Source organism: Oryctolagus cuniculus, chromosome 5 (assembly GCF_051225735.1).
Source record: "Oryctolagus cuniculus isolate XC-2025 breed Fujian yellow rabbit chromosome 5, ASM5122573v1, whole genome shotgun sequence".
NCBI lineage: Eukaryota > Metazoa > Chordata > Mammalia > Lagomorpha > Leporidae > Oryctolagus > Oryctolagus cuniculus.
The window spans coordinates 15,724,184-15,740,574 of record NC_142871.1 but is presented as its reverse complement, the minus strand read 5'-3'; the positions used below and the strand labels follow the sequence as shown (position 1 = coordinate 15,740,574).

General features: G+C 42.0%; 1 protein-coding gene across 15 annotated transcripts in view; it reads right to left on the bottom strand.

Annotated features, from left to right (window-relative positions):
• Positions 1–16,391, bottom strand: part of SYNE1 (spectrin repeat containing nuclear envelope protein 1) — a 551,459-nt gene that overhangs the window by 15,468 nt on the left and 519,600 nt on the right. For 11 of the 15 annotated variants that reach the window (XM_089332568.1, XM_070073379.2, XM_070073388.2 and 8 more), the window contains 10 exons: positions 15,953–16,135; positions 15,573–15,710; positions 13,563–13,754; positions 12,333–12,666; positions 10,215–10,283; positions 8,134–8,276; positions 5,688–5,814; positions 4,545–4,756; positions 1,768–1,968; positions 35–163 (listed from right to left, as the gene is read on the bottom strand). In XM_089332568.1, coding sequence (XP_089188694.1) covers positions 35–163; positions 1,768–1,968; positions 4,545–4,756; positions 5,688–5,814; positions 8,134–8,276; positions 10,215–10,283; positions 12,333–12,666; positions 13,563–13,754; positions 15,573–15,710; positions 15,953–16,135 — 1,728 coding nt within the window. The remainder of the gene's footprint in view (positions 1–34; positions 164–1,767; positions 1,969–4,544; positions 4,757–5,687; positions 5,815–8,133; positions 8,277–10,214; positions 10,284–12,332; positions 12,667–13,562; positions 13,755–15,572; positions 15,711–15,952; positions 16,136–16,391) is intronic. The other 4 variants (XM_089332572.1, XM_070073395.2, XM_089332573.1 and 1 more) reach the window with 1 other exon arrangement.

Genomic DNA, 16,391 nt, shown 5'->3' with positions numbered 1-16,391 from the left:
ACTTGTCTGTGCTGCCACAGCCCTCACGTCTTACCATGAGCTGTCTGTGATGGTCCTGAAGTATTTCTGTGTCAAGGTTAGCATCAATGGGGACAATTTCATTTTTCCTTCTGTCTATGTTCTCCAACATAAGAAGCAAACTGTGGCTCATTTCATGGAAATCCTACCAAAACAAAACAAAACCACAGAGAGCATGAAATAACCATGGGTAACATATTTCTTGAATAGATTTTCTTCTTCTCAATTTCTACCATTGTTTAAACATAATACACATATCTCTTTTCTGAGGAAGGCACTAGTGGCTTTGTAATGATTTTACCATGAGTTTATGTTCTTGCCAAAATCATCTAATTATGTGGGGAAAAAATTTGACAAAGTAATTTAGCATCAAAGTATTTGATTTCTGAGAGAAGAGCAGTGCTGCTAGTTTGGAAGGAAGCAACTCTGCTCCCATTCCTTCTCCATGTATTAAAATCTTCCTATCTTTTAAGGCTTAGGGTCGATCTCATCACCATTTTATTCATCTGTTCATTGCACACACAATTACTCAATACCTCCCACATGTGTAAGGCGCTGGACTAGGAGTGGGTGTAGAGATGAAATAATGGTTTGAGTACCAGCTTTCAATGAGCTGATATTCTTGGAGCACAAATAACTTAAAGAACTAGCTTCACATCCTTCAAGGGCCTCCCATCGTGTTTAGAACAGAGTCCGAACTCCCCAGGACCTACCTTCAAGGCTCTACATGATCTAGTTCCTCAATCTTCCCAGTGTTTCTAAACACTCTGCCTCACTGACTACACTCTGGTCAGACTGGCCTCTTTTCTGTCCATAATGACATTAAGATTCTCTGGGGCCAGCGCCGCAGCTCAGTAGGCTAATCCTCTGCCTGCAGCGCCGGCACACCGGGTTCTAGTCCCAGTCGGGGCATCAGGTTCTTTCCCAGTTGCTCCTCTTCCAGTCCAGCTCTCTGCTGAGGCCCTGGAAGGCAGTGGAGGATGGCCCAAGTGCTTGGGCCCTGCACCTGCATGGGAGACCAGGAGGAAGCACCTGGCTCCTGCCTTCAGATCAGCATAGCGTGCCGGCCGTAGCGGCCATTTGGGGGTGAACTAATGGAAGGAAGACTTTTCTCTCTTTCTCTCTAACTCTGCCTGTCAAAAAAAAAAAAAAAAAAAAAAAAGATTCTCTGGGACTACCCACTGGTTGTAGTAACATCCCTCACAGAAACATCCTTCTAGAATCAGCTCAAAGAGTCGGAACATCCCTGAATACCCTCCCACTGTGGCTTTTCTCAGTTACTCTCACCATCCTGTCTGAATGTACCCTGGTTAACTATTTGCTTGCATTTTATATAGCTTGTTTCCCCAACAAAGGTAAAATTTATGCTTTTTTTTCATATTTGAATATACAATGAACACTAAGTAACTAAGGAATTTTCTAATGATTGGATGGATAAAATATTTGCAATGCTCACTTTGCTGTTCAAGAAATGTTTGCCAATGGGCTCAGTAAAAAGTGTTGAATGAATAAGTCAGAGAAGGAACAGCAGGAGTGACCTGAACCTGGGTAATAGTCTGTTCTTCCTAGCTGGACAGAAGATGGAAGCCATGGGCTTTGAACTCTGGTCACAACATGTATATTTTCCAGTAAAATGAGAAGTATGGGTACAAGTCATCTCGCTCCATATTGACTTTGGATCAAGTCACAGATTTGGCTAAAGAATCAGCATTTGGCTCCAAGTCACAGCCTGTCCAGAGCCCTTCCCACCTGGCACTGCATCAATGCATCCTGCAGCAGACCTCGCCACTCCTCCAGCAAAGAGCACACCCGGTCCCAGCGCCCATTCATGCGAGACAAGCGCTCCTGCAGGTCCTGGCTCTCCTTGCTGTCAGCCTGGGTAAACTCGGAGCTGCAGAGATTGATGGAGATGATGATGGCTTTGCGGTGGTCCACAGCTTTCTGGAGCTCCTGAAAGAGAAAAGAGAACAATTAAATAGGGATATTAATGGTTCAATTTTTTTTTCCTAAGACTGTGGTTTCAGTTCCTTGAAATGTTTTGCTCAAATAAAAAGGCCCATTAATTAAAACTGCCCTTAACAAGATGGCCAAGTTAGAGAAGCTGGATGCACTGCAGCGAGAACCATGCCATAGTTGGAAGAAATAGACTACATGGACACTTAACATGGGTGGGTTTTAAGAAAATATGGTGGAAGAGTTGGCATTGTGGCATAGCACAGTAAGCCACTGTCTGTGCCACTGGCATCCCAAGTGAGTGTTGGTTCATGCCCCTGCTAATGTTCCTGGGAAAGCAACAGAAGAAGATCCCAGTGCTTGGAATCCTGTCAAAATCTTGAAGACCCAGATGGAGTTCCAGGCTCCTGGCTTCAGCGTGGTCAAGCCCTGGTTATTGTGGGCATTTGGGGGGTTAGACGGCAGTTGAATGATCTGATTTCTCTCCCTTCTTCTATCTTTATCTCTGCTTTTCAAATAAGTAAACATTAAAAGAAAATGGTGGAGAGTGAAAAGGTCAAACTCAGAATGATATGTGGAAGACAATGGCATCAGTACATGTGTACACAAAAGCACTCACAGTGCTCAAGAATATACACAAGCAACAGACAATTCAGAATGGCTGCCATGGGCGTGAGGAATGGGGTTTTAAAAAAACAGCAGAGGAAATGGAAACAGAGTGAAGATGAGCCTTGTAGGAAGCCCTGACAACCCCATGCAACAAACAACGAGGTCTGATTAACTCACCCTATCCATGGTTTTTTTGTATGTGTTCAATCACAAGAAAGAAACCAAAAATGAGGCTCCAATAGTTCCCCTAGGGTAACAGTCCCACTTCTCTAGGCCAATGGTACTCAAACTGGTGTGCCTAAGAATGAGGTGGTGAGCCTGAGAAAGCAGATTCCCGGACACAAACTCCCGATGGTCTGAATCTGTGGGTAGAATGGCCCCCAGGCTGAGAATACTATCTGTGTCACAGGTCAATGTTTGAGAACAGGTTGGATACTTCTTGAGCTAGCGATTTTAGTTGAATTCACAAAAACCAGGCAATTGATTTTTGATTCTGTGCATTTCCAAAAAAAAACAAGATTCAGTTTCAAGAACTTCAGCACATGATTGTGTATGAATAATTGAGTATCTGGATACTGTTTAAATATCCCCAAATCCAAGAGAGGGGAACAGTTCTAGATCTACCCAGGCTGAATTTTCTTGTAATTTCTCACTAGCTCTATTATGCTCCCAGCTTGCTTTAAATTTTCATTTCTCAATACTTCTTAATCTGATGTGGCATAGATTCAACCACAGAGGCAGCATAAGATCAGGAGATATTGTGGAACACACTTGGTTATTCCATAAATTTATTTACAGAAAACATAGGAAGGATCAGGAATGGGAGCAGAGGAGGGTGGCCTTTTCCTAATGATGGAGGTTGACTCTCTCTCCAACCTAATCTCGCTGAGGTCTCAGACCCTGACCACATTTGCTTCATCACCTTAATAGTGATGGGAATTTGGTTGTAATGCAACATTGCCCTACTGGAGTCATCTAGGAACTCAAGAGAAAAATGCACTTTGCAATGCAGACTCATCCTGTCGACTGGCATTTCCCATTCTGGCCTTCATCTTAAAATTCACAGGGACAGTGCAGGGGCCTTTCTATAAAGATGTAACTGTGAGAACATCTTTGGAGATGACTATTTCTCTGCTGAAAATTTAAAACAGAACACAACTTCCAAAAGGCAAACTATAGAAAGATCCACCTCAGTTCAATAGTACATACTGAGCCATATAAACACCAAGGCATCACACTTCAATACAATAACCCAGAGAACCTGGGCAGCTTTGTCCTGAGGAGGGACACAATCTGATGCTCTCTATTAGAAAGAAACTGAGCTCTCAGTCCATAGAATGCTACAGCATTCATTTTAATAGCTGGGCTAATAAGGATTTGTAAGACCCAAAGCTGGAGTTGAAGGATATTGTCTCGTGCACCACACATTCCCAGGCCAAAATTAAATGCAAATCTCACGTGCTGTTAAATTATGCTACAGTTTGTTTTGTTGTATTCCTTACAGTAAAATTTCTTTATGCACCACTGCACTCAATTTCAAGTGTCATTGAATTGAGTGTATCAGATGATTTAATTAGGTCTCCGCAAATTCATGCAGATGCAATCTTGGAAAGGGTTTCTCTTCAGCTCTAGATACAAATTTGCAGGACTCTGATCATCTCTGTATTTCCCTTACAAAGAGGTTAAATGGATCCTAGATGTGCCTGGATTTTTCATGAGACTTTAATTGGCCATTTATTAAAATCCCAATTCATTAAGTCATCCTTGATTATTTACATGGTAGACAGTCCTACAAAGTTGTTCCACCATCTGCCCTTCAGAGCCAACTTTATGAAACAAGCGTGTTCTGGATGGCTGGTAAAGGAAATCATTCTTGCTCATTTTGGTTAGACACCTTCTCTGCTGCTGTGTTAGAGGAAATCAGGCTTAGAGGCTTCCTCGGAACAGGTGTTTTAGGCAGCTACCTTGAGCTTCTTGATTTGGAGCTCGATGGTGGGGATGTCAGTGCTGAGCTCCAGACGCTGCAGTTGTTCCAGCTCCTCCTCCGTCTCCCCCAGCCAGGCCCAGACGTTGTTCAGGTCTGAGTTGAATTGCTGCCACTTCTGGAGGTTCTGCTTCATTCTCAACTCCTTGCTCAGGGCCTGGGCCTGGATGAGTTCCCATCGATCAATCACACCTGCCAAGGCACACAGAGAAAAGTGAGGGGTTTTTCTCTACCCTAGATATTTAGGAAATGCTTTATATATACCTGGGGACTAACTTCAAAGACACAGAAGGAAACACCACTGGGCGTTTCTATAATCAAACAATAGTTAAAGGATCACATAGCTGTTTTTCCTATTTGCAACGATAATAAAGTAGAAAGAGGAATTAACTATATAGGATTTAAGGTAGTCAAGAGCTTATGAGGGGTAGGAACTTGGCCTAGAGGTTAAGATGTCCACATTTCGTATTGGAGTGCCTGGGTTTGATTCCTGGCTCTGCTCTCAATTCTTCCAGCTTCCTGCTGATGTAGACCTTGAGGGGCAGCAGGTGGTGGCTCAAGTTGTTGAGTCTCTACCATGCATGTAGGAGACTGGGATTGCATTCCTAGCTCATGGCTTGATCCTGAATGCTGTAGGCATTTTCAGAGTAAACCAGTGGATGGAAGATGGATCTCTCTCTCCCTCTCAAATATGTGTGTGTGTGTAGTAATGTGTGTACACACACACATATATGTACAATTATATATATATATATATAATTGAAGATTTTTTGAGGCAATAAGCAGTCATGTACATGAAGATATCATTCCATGTTTGGTTTCTTTCTACAGTAGGATTCTGAGAGCATACATAGGAGGGTATTTCAAAAAGTCCGTGGAAATGGAATTAAACTATAAATTTATTTTGCTCAAAAAATTGAAAATGCATTCACACTCATATAAAGTGCTGACTAGATGGGCTAGATAGTGTATTGAAATGAGTGGACCAGGGAAAATCTACACGATGCTCATGACTTTCCTTTCTGTAATAGGAGGTCATGAGCAGGTGCACAGAGAAAGGGCAGAAGGCAAACACTTCCAGATCCATGACTTCACTGCCCTGCACTGCGTGACGCACACTCACCAGCTGTTTGAGCTTCGGTGCTGTTCAGGTTGACAAAGCCAGGAAAGCTCTCCTCTTCCTCCTTCAGTTTGTGCTCCAGCCTCTTCACGGAGTCTATGGTGCCACTGCACTCACCCAGCAGCTTCATCTGTGTAGGCATTACAAATACACAAGCCAATCACTGAAATTCTCACCAGGGCAAGAGCTTCTGGCCAAATAGCTATTGCAGTTTCTCAACCAGGGCAGTGACTGCACGTTACTTCTCTGAGCCACTCAACCAAAGCTAAGCAAAATTCACAGGGTGAGCATTTGACCTAGGGGTTAGGATGCCCACATCCCACACTGCAGTGCCTGGATTCAAGTCCCCACTCTGTTCCAGATTCCAGCTTTCTGCTAATGTGCACCCAGCAAGACAAGAGGTGATGGCTCAAGTCTTTGAGTCCCCTAACATGAATGTGGGAGATCTGGATTGAGTTCCCTGCTCCCAAGGATTTGGGAAATGGGCCAGCAGATGGGAGGTTTCTGTCTATCAGTTTCTCTCTTTTTCTCTTGCTCTCTGCATCTCAAATGATTTTTAAGTGAACAGCAAATAACCAATGTTCAAAACATGTTGTTTAAATAAGCGACACATTTATGTATAAAAAAAGAAATGTCTTCAAGATATAGTTTGCATTCATGATTTACATGAGAAGTCATCAACCTTTTTAAATTCACGAATCAAAACATTAAATCAATCCAGGACTTAAAACTCAGAGACTTCAGCTTGCAACATAATATACAATTTTTGGCAAGTTGTTCCCTCTTCCTTTTTCTAAAACTGAAATGTCAAAATACTAGTATTACCACAAATCTCATGGGAAAATTTATGCATCAAATAATTATAATACTTAAAAGCATAAAGTAATATTAAAGTCAGCTGTTTTATTAGAAAATTTAAGCAATGCTTAACATAAATCATGGGACTCTATTTTAAAATAAGATAAAGTGCTTCCAAATCCATTTTGATTTTATTTTTGAGAAGGTGAGGGCTGGCAGTGCGGGGTGGGGTGGGGGTGGGGGGTTGGACAGATTGACAGTGAGTGCCAGAGAGTGGTTCTATCCCATGGAACTCAATCTAGGTCTCCCACATGGGTGGCAGGGAACCAACTATTTGAGCCATTATCTGCTACCTCCCAGGTTTCACAGTGCAGGAAGCTGGAATGAGAAGCAGAGCCAGGTCTCAAACCTAAGCACTCTGATATGGAATGCAGTCATCTCAACCAATGATTTAGTAGTTAGGCCAAATGCCTGCACCCAAATCCTTTGAACACTATATTCAAAGATTAAAAGGATAAGTCATTTCAAAGCATTTCTGCCATAGCAATCTTAAATTTATCTTCTAGAGCCTTTAACACCTTAGAATTCTATTTATTTAGATTATTTTTGATTGGGTTAAATGTAATTTTAGAGATACCAGCACAGTTTTCATAAAACTCTATTACTCTTTTGAAAAAGAGGTTTTAGTTTAATAGAAGTAATTGTGAGAATATCAGTTTCATCATATATGGCTGGAGCAGTTTTCTCCTCTGGCTTCAAAAAGTTGTACATGTGAGCTATGATTAGAACATGGAAAATTAAGTTTTATTTTATTTTCCAAAGCTGTGTTTTAGATTTGAAGAAAGATATGGGGCAAGAAATAGATTTATATGAAGACTTTGTTGCCTGTGTATGTATGGGAAAACAAATATAATGCTGAGGAAAACTTGTCAGTAACTTGAAAAGAGCACATAAAGTTACGCTAGACACTATCATGTGTAGCTAATAGCCGCTTAGATAGGGGGATCTTCAAAAAGTTCATAGGAAATTCCTGAATGAAAAAATTATGGATTTTCAAAAGCTTTTTGCACCAACAACAAACATATCTTAATTTCATTTTCTATCGGTTTTTTGAAGGGTCTTTACAGAACTGGTAAGATACATAATTTGTTGCTCTTGTCTCTCTAAGTCTCTCTCATGGACTGTTTTCTTCAGAGGCAGCATACTAAGAACAGAGGATAAAAATATTCCCAAGGTCATTAAGTGAATCAATAAACCCAAGAAAAGAACTCAAACAATCCCTTTAGTAATCTATTAGCTAAAATCTGTTGCTCCAAGGATAACCTTTGTCCAAAAATTACTAGCTGAATTTGGAAAAATGCCTAATGACTTTTGGATGCCAAAGCATTCTGCTGTTCAACTGACCAGATCTACCTAAAGGCTCAGTGTGAAGGAACAGGCTGATCATTACTTCAAGGCTTGTGGGTCTGAGAACAGACCAGTCCTATTTGAATGGTAACTTTAAAGGACAGGGCTTTGTTCTGCACATCCACATTCATGAATTCAATGACGGCATGGTGTTCAGAGACATCATAATACAGACGGACTGTTCCTTGTCATAGAACCACGAGTCCAGGTAGAGGACAGGGTCAGCATGGTCAAGGGGACTCACGTAGCCTTTGTAGCTGGAGTCTAGCTCCGGGACCGTGGGAGTTTTGCTGCGGATGATATTTTCAGTTTGCTGCATCTGAAAGCGGCTGTCATCCAGGGCTTTGCCCAGTTGGCGGATCTGCGATTCCAAGGCAGCGTGATCCCCTGCAGAGTCAATCATAAGACTCCTTAGCAGCCATACTGTTTGATTTATTTCAAGCTTGATGGTCAAGAATAAGTTCTGGAAATTATTTCAGGTACGGCAGCATAGAAAAAGGCATGTGTGGGGTAACTATAAAGCAAATTTAGCACTATCATGCTAGTGGGTTAGGCATTTAGATGCCAAATTAATGAATGTGTTTCTCTAAGTGTCCCAGTGAACTGAACATTGCAAATATCCTCATGGGTCTGCTCCCTCTTTCAGGTGGTCCCCTTTATATTCCAAATGCTATAAATGGTAGAAGGTCTTTAGAAAAGTTTGAAGCAGTGTCTACTGCACCCTAGTAAGCAGAGGTAGTGATTTCTTAGGCTCTTTCTGTGGTATCTTAGCAAGCAATGGTAAACACACGCTCTAATATTTCTTCCTGCACCTCCGAGAAGACAGTGCCTAGAAGGGCCCAGTTACTGCATCATTCACTTGAGACATAAATTCAAGTAATATGACAAGAGCTCAGAATAGAGATATATGGTGATATCACACTAGCAATGACTTTTTAGATACAAAAAGACCAGAGGAGGGTTAAAGTTTCAGCAATCCTTCTAGTTCAGGCTCTCAAAGCCTAGAATTCCTGGCTCATTCTCAGTTTTCACAGTTTTTTTTTTTTTTTTTTTTTTCAAAATTATAGTGTATGTGTCTGTGTATACATACTGTCGTCTTTGGATAGAATAAGAGCATTGATCAGAGTGGAGCAAGCACAGGGTGAAAGCAAAATAAACATTAGTAAGCTGTATTAAATTTATTATTGAAAAAAGCCCTTCTAATTACACCTGGCCTAGTGAAGTCTGCCACTGGGACTGCTCAGAAAATACTCTCTTAGTCACGCTACTTTGCTTCATGCCAAAACTCTAACTTCCCCTATCCCTTGGTATCCACAAGGAATTGGTTCCAGGACTCTCCTTGGATGCCAAAAACACACATGCTCTTCCCTTAAGTAAAATGGAGTAGTATTTGCTTACAACCTCTGCACATGCTCTCTAAATCATCCCTATAATATTTAATACAGGAAAATGCTATGTAAACAATTGTTTCAATGCATTATTTACAGAATATTTACAAGACAAAGTCTGTACACATTCAGTACAGGTACAACTTTTTCCAGAATGTTTTCAATGCACAGTGGGTTGAATCTGCAGATATACAACCCACAGATACATAAGTTCCAGATCCAGGTTCCGTATGTAGAGAGCTGACTGCATAAACTGGTGACCCCTGACTCAGTATCACAGGACTGTGTTCAAATCCTCCTCTCCCTAATCACTGACCCTGAACTGCAGTTTGCCTAGTACAAACTGAGCAAGACTACTTTGATTTTCCTTTGTGTTTGATTAATCTAAGGCACACTTTACTGTGCAATACATTTTTCTCTTCCAATTATTTTGAGATAATACTTCTGTTAACATACTACAGTTTTTAGAGCTCAAATTTATTTTCACTCTTGTCTTATAGGCAACCCCTGAGATGAGAGGGAGGAAGGGGTGGGTGTTCCCTAGGCCACTCCTGCAGGCTGGTAGACTTGTGGCCACTGCCTGTGCCCTAATTCCCCAGAGGGAGGGAGGTCTCAACCTCAGGAAGCTGGCATGACAGGACCCCAGTAGAACAGTGTGTGGAAGCATTAATGTGGAAGACTTCTCCCTCTCATATTTTCTGCCATTAATGGGCATAGGGACTGATCACCATTTCACAAGGAAGCTGTTTCATTTCACTGCTTATTAAAATTTTATTCTTGATGTTGATCACCCAGCTGTTTTCCTAGTACAGCAGGAAGAGAAGGTGGTTGTGCCTTAACATGCTTGAGCTAGAAAGCTGTGAGAGATACAGCAGATGTGCTAAGAGAGCCTGGTTACAGGTGAGGGAAGAAGGTTGGCTCCATCTTTTGTGCCTACCAGAGATATTTTTGATGGCATTTTCTGTGAGTTTTACATAGGCCTCGGGGCTTTCAGGGATCATTACATCTGCAAAAAGAGCACAGTCTAAGTTGACAGCTAAGTTCTGGAAAACTTGATTCCCTTGTGGCAGGAAAATAACTCTCCTAGAGAAAAAAGGAAATTAGTCATTCTGGACAAACAGCCCCTGAGCAAAGACAGCGGGGTGCACATGCTCACTAAAGGTTTCCTAAACTGAGTGCTAAGGAAAGCTCACACGGGTTGGAAGCATTTTACGAGCTACATACTAGTGTAAGTACCATTTATCCCAAGGTAACTCTACAGGATGCCTGGGAGTGTTATTCCCATTTCACAGGAAAAAAATTAAAAAAACACCCAGAGGAATTAAAATACTTACCCAACTTTAAACAGTAAGTGACTGAACTGAGATTTCAACCCAGATAGTCTGATTCTAGAAAAGCACTGTCTATATATTTCTATGGGAACCACATAGCTAATCTTGCAGGTTTAATAATCACACTGGAAGAGTAACGTAACACATGAAATCAATTTGAATACATTTTACTAAGTCAATATATTCAAATTATAACATGTAATCAACATAAATATTATTCATACTTTACATTCTTTCTTTGTGCTAAGTCTTGGAAATGTGTGTATCTGTTAAAGTACATTTTACACTTACAGCCCAAATCAATTTTAAGTGTCATATTTCAATGCTCAACAGTAACATGTGCTAGGTGGGTGGCTACATAGTGGACAGTGATGCTTCCAGTGCCATTTGCCTAACTAATGGACTCTGCTGTTAGGAAAACAGAAGTGAGAAAAATCATTTTATTTTTAGAACACTGGCATATGCTTGGGGATCCAGATTTCCACTGGAAACAAGCAGAACTACCCATGGATGATCCTGAAGAGAATGCATGATGACAAATGCCTCCAATCAGTCTCCAATGATCTATTCTACTTTTACTCACTGTCCTGACACTTGGCCTCTTTCTCTGTCCATCCTCTCATTACAGGCTGCTTGGGGTTTTCTTTCTCGTTTCCTGCTAGACACTCTTCCTTTGTGATTAACTGCATTCACTCAGAACAATTACTAATTATGCAATTTTAATTCCCTAATCTGCACATCCTGGACTTTAGACTCATGCATCTACTCCTTGGTTTTTGTATCTGGCAATCCTGCAAGTATCTCAGATGCAGGAGATACATAACCAAACTCGGCACCTCCACTAGCTCAGCACTGTGCCCCCTTTGCCCAGCTACAACAGTGATCTCTCTCCCTTGCGGTTCTCACGTCCTAAGGCCACCTGCATCTTCCTCCAAGATCCCAAAGCGAGCAATCACCTCCATCCCAATTCAGTCCATCATCAGTTATTCCTGATCTTATGATTTCTCATCTTCTCCATCTCCCATGCTACTTCCTTAGTTCAAGCCAACATCCTCTCTCTGTCCTAGATTATAGAGAATTTCCATTTGGATTCTTTCCCCCAGTATCTTTTTCTCCCAACAGTATCCAGACAGATATAACATCTGATTGCATCCCCTCCTAACCTCAGATCCTTCCATGACTCCCTGCTCCCTACAAGATAACCACCAGCTCCTAACATAGTGAACAGGTTGCTTTATGACCTGGTGTTTGGTTTCTGTTTTAGACTGTTTTGTTTAATCTTTTCCATGCAACCCCTAGTCTTTGTCATTCTGGGCAAACTTGCAATGACCTAAAGCATTGTGGCTGATCACAAAGCTGGGACCAGCTCCCATCTCCTTTCCTTCTCTGAACGTTGCCATGTCTACCAGACTTACTGTTGTTCCTCTTTCTGGTCTCAGCTCAAACGTTACTTTGCCCTTTGAGAATGAAAGGAACCGTGTATTCCTAGTGCTTGAAAAATGGCTTCTCACCCAGTAACCTAAATGTAGACTAGATCAATGGCAAGCCAATTTTTGTACAGGATAATCACATTGGTATGTAACTGTTGGCTCCAATAAAATTTCCCTCACTGGGAGAGGAAGACAATGACTCTGGAAAGAGGGTCATTATAGGTATGGCTCCCTATAACACTAATTCCCTTTGGTTTTCTTTCAAGTTGGGACTCATGACATGCTCATTCCTACCTGACAAGCCGACAGCACCCCTGAGGTAGAAATCCCGGTCCTCCTGGCCCTCCTCATCCTCAGAAGGCAGAGTTCCAGACACTGCAGACTCGAGGTCACGACTAAGGTCATAGTCATGGTCCCACTCCAGGGGAATGGAGTCCACACTGGCTGGGGTGTCTCGGCCCGATCTCTCGCTGCGGAGGGGCTGTGCGAGCGAGAGTGAGGGGTTGGAGGACGGTGGGGGTGAGGATGCCAAGTCTGCAGATGGCTCCTGCCAGCGCAGGTCCGAGAGGGCTGTGGAGTCTGCAAGTTCCAGCTCCCGGTCAGAGAGGTCGAGCTCATCCTCCGGCAGCTGGAAGGGAAGTCAGGCCAGCTCAGTGATTGCAGGGCTTGGCTGGTCCCACCACTCAGGTCCCAGCTTTCAGCAAACATCCACGATCAAGCCCACCTGGGCACTGCCTACCACCTGGGGATCCATTTAAATTCCCTAGTAACACATCAGGAAGAGCCTTCTAACCTTACCAAAAATGTCTGTGTATCAATCTCTGTAAGCCTTAGTTTCATTATTGGTAAAGTAGGAACTATATTAAAACCTACTTCAAGGAACTGATAGACGATTCAATGAAGTGATATCAATAAAGGCAACCTAGCACCATGCCTGAGCACAATAGGCACAGAATGGCACACACAAAGGGCAAAAAGAAATGACTAATAAAATCTTAGGTTGTCCTTTTCACATTATATCCAAGATATAAAATATATTTAATCACAGCAGAACCTAAATATTGTATTAACAGCGGAGATGTGATTATGATAACAAGGAAAATGACAGAAAAAAACCACCTCACTATAACTGCATCAATTGAGCAACTGTCTACATTGCCCATTTTCACCTTCTTATTGCTTCTAGAGGTTCTGTTGTCTACCATATAAAATTGGTGCTATACATTCTTCTAAATAATTGTAACTCTATGTGTACGTATACATATATATCTCAACTCATCCTGGGTTCAAAATGATTCTTTCTGCAAGGTAATTATTGTTGCTAAACCAGTTTTCAGTTGAGGAAACTAAGGAAATAAATGGAAACCAACTTGTTTACAAAGCCAACACATGCGAAAGCCAGGATTGAACCCAGGCATTATGGCTCCAGGGTTCGGGCTCTTACCAAGTATACAATACTACCTAATCCCACAAAAGTCATTCTCTTTAGATACAACAGCAATGAAAACAATACACGTTACGCACAGGCAGGCGGATCAGTTTCTTATGGTATCTCTCCACACGCCCGAAGACCTCTTGGCAGTACCGCTTCAAGTCATCGAGCTCTTCCTCAATGATTGCTGCGTCCAAGGGCTCACTCTTTTCCATCAGCTGCTCTCCTTGGGAAATGATCTGCTCAATCTTATTGTGGTTCAGTGAAATTTCCTGCTGGAAGGCCTAGGGAGCACAAGTCTCATGTAATTTTTTTATTGCTCACATTAATATAAAATAATAAGATATGCATTTCTTAGACTGTGCAGGGGGCAGATACTTGATTTACCATACACAGTGACAAGCCAAGAGACTGTTACCCTCTAAAGTAAAGCATAGAAATTTGAAGCCAGAACAGAAGTCAGAGAAAGAAGCATTAGAATTCCACAGGCAGGAAAGAGCCCTTGGTAATAAAATGTACCACCATGGACATGTTGAGTAGAGAATAACTCAGACTCATCATTGAGTCAGCAACACAGACAGGGCATCCAGGAGGAAAGCAATGGCAGTCAAAACACTGCCCGAGAAGTAAACATGGCATTTTAGAGAAATATTCTGAATATTTTGATTTTGGTTGTCCTGATCATGCATCAGACAGGAGTAGGAAAAAGCAACCATAAGACAATGCCACAAATTCTTCTCAGATGTGAGTAGGTAAAGTTACAGCAATGTGCCAAACAAGGGGTGCTGGGAAGTTTTAGACTCCTTCTTTCTGGTTCATAAGAGTTCAACCACTGGAGACATTTTGGGGAGTAAATTTTAATTCAATACAAAATTTAACTCTGGAAGCATGAAAATTATCCAGCCGTGAAAGTGACCACCAGAGGAACAGGGAAGGTGGTGGTAATTTCCATGATCTTAGCAGAGTCCCAATGGGGAAGACTCAACTACCACTTAGTTAAATTGTATGGCAGAAAATTTCTACCATCAATTTGCCTACAAGATGTCTTGTAGAAGGAGGTAGGGCAGAACATTTGGAAAGAATAGCAAAGTTTACAAGTTACGATTCCTTCCATCCCAGAATCTATGATTAAGGGTAATTTCCTTGGGGGCTGGCATTGTTACATACTAGATAAAGCTACCACCTGCGATGCTGGCATACCAAATAGTTGCCAGTTCATGTTCCAGCTGCTTCACTTCCAATCAAGCTCCCTGCCTGTGTGCCTGGGAAAGGGTGGATGATGGTCCAAGTGCTTGGGCCCCTGCTCCCAAGTGGGAGATGCGGAAGGAGCTCCCAACTCCTGGCTTTGATCTGGCCTAGCCTGGCCATTGTGGCCATTTGGGGAGTGAACCAATGAATGGAAAATCTCTCTGTCCCCCCTCCCCCTTAACTCTGCCTTTCAAGTTATAAAATAAATATATAAAATATAAAATAAATTTTAAAGAAAAAAGGGTAACTTCCTCATTTTATTACAATACTCAAAAGATTATAGGCAAAATGACCATACTTTTAAGAAATGTGTCTATCTATTGCGGAAAAAAAATTCACAAGCTGCTTTGCAAATTTTCAACTTATTAAACATTCCCTTTAGGAAATCCCCTATGTCTAATGTATGTCCCTCCTATTCAAATTCTAGCTAGTCAGTGTGTCTGCATTATATAGTAAAAACTGCATTTAGAATGAACTTGACATCCAAGAACGTAGAATAGGTGGAACAAAATTCCAACATCAGAGAGGTGTACAGCTTGGTAGATGGAGGTCAAACTATGTGAAGGTGCTTAAAGCAACTCAGAAGCAAAGCAAACACCATTAAAGAAGATCCCTACAATCTTGGCAGTTAAGTTAAAAACCAAAGTATGCACACTATTGGTAGTTGTATCTGGGTAGTGCTCTTTATTTTTCGATTGTTGAAAAAATAAATTCAGAAAACATAAAAACTAAGAACTAATTTTTCTTAGTTGAAACAGCAGCCTTCACTGTGTTTTTCCCAAAAGGATCTATAAATCCTTTCTGTTTTAGACTTTCTTCACATTGACACATTAAAAAAATATATAATCCATTACCTTCAGTTGCTTTATTTTAGCTTGAACATCACACTCAGAAAAATGCTCAATATTAGTGAGTTGCAGATCCATCTCTGTTAGCCAGACCAGAATGTTTTCCCGGGCAGTCTCAAACTCCTCACGCTGGCCAATGAAATGCTGGGTGTGGGGAGAAACAATAAAAATATGAAAGAACACAGAAACATACTGAGATGGCGCAGCCCGCCCCAGGCCCCTTTGGGAAAGCCATTGTCTCAACAAGCAGTGGGGATGTGCAGCCCCAGGCGTCACCCGCCTGCCCTCCCTGTCCACACAATCACTGAGACTGCGTCTCCACACAGCGTTCACATGGCCGGTCCTGTCTCTGGGCCTCTAAACTGCGGATGAGACGGAGCAGGAACCTTGAGTCTGCGCAAGATGGAGGCGACGCGCTTCTGCAGGTTGTCCCAGCGCTGGTTGCCCTCGTGGACCCTCTGTTTCAAGCTGCACTCGGAATCGGTGCGATTCTCCCTGGCCAGGCGGCGGTACTGCTTGTTGATCAGCTCCAGCTGGGTCAGGTTTTCGTGGACCTGGCGCTGGAAAGCCTACGAGCAGCGAGAAGCAAGTCAGGGCACCAGCTTTGTGAGCTTCCCCGAGAGACGGCTCCCACTGCACTGGCAGTGCGAGAATGTGGTGCTGAGAGGACAGAACAGTTTCTAAGAACATTGTACTTCCTCTTATGAAAGCAACACGATTTCATCAGTGTAGACTGAAGAGAGTGAGCAGATCAATTAAAAAAAATGGGAAAGTGGGGAATAGTAAATAGATACACATATGCACATGAATATATTCTTATACAAG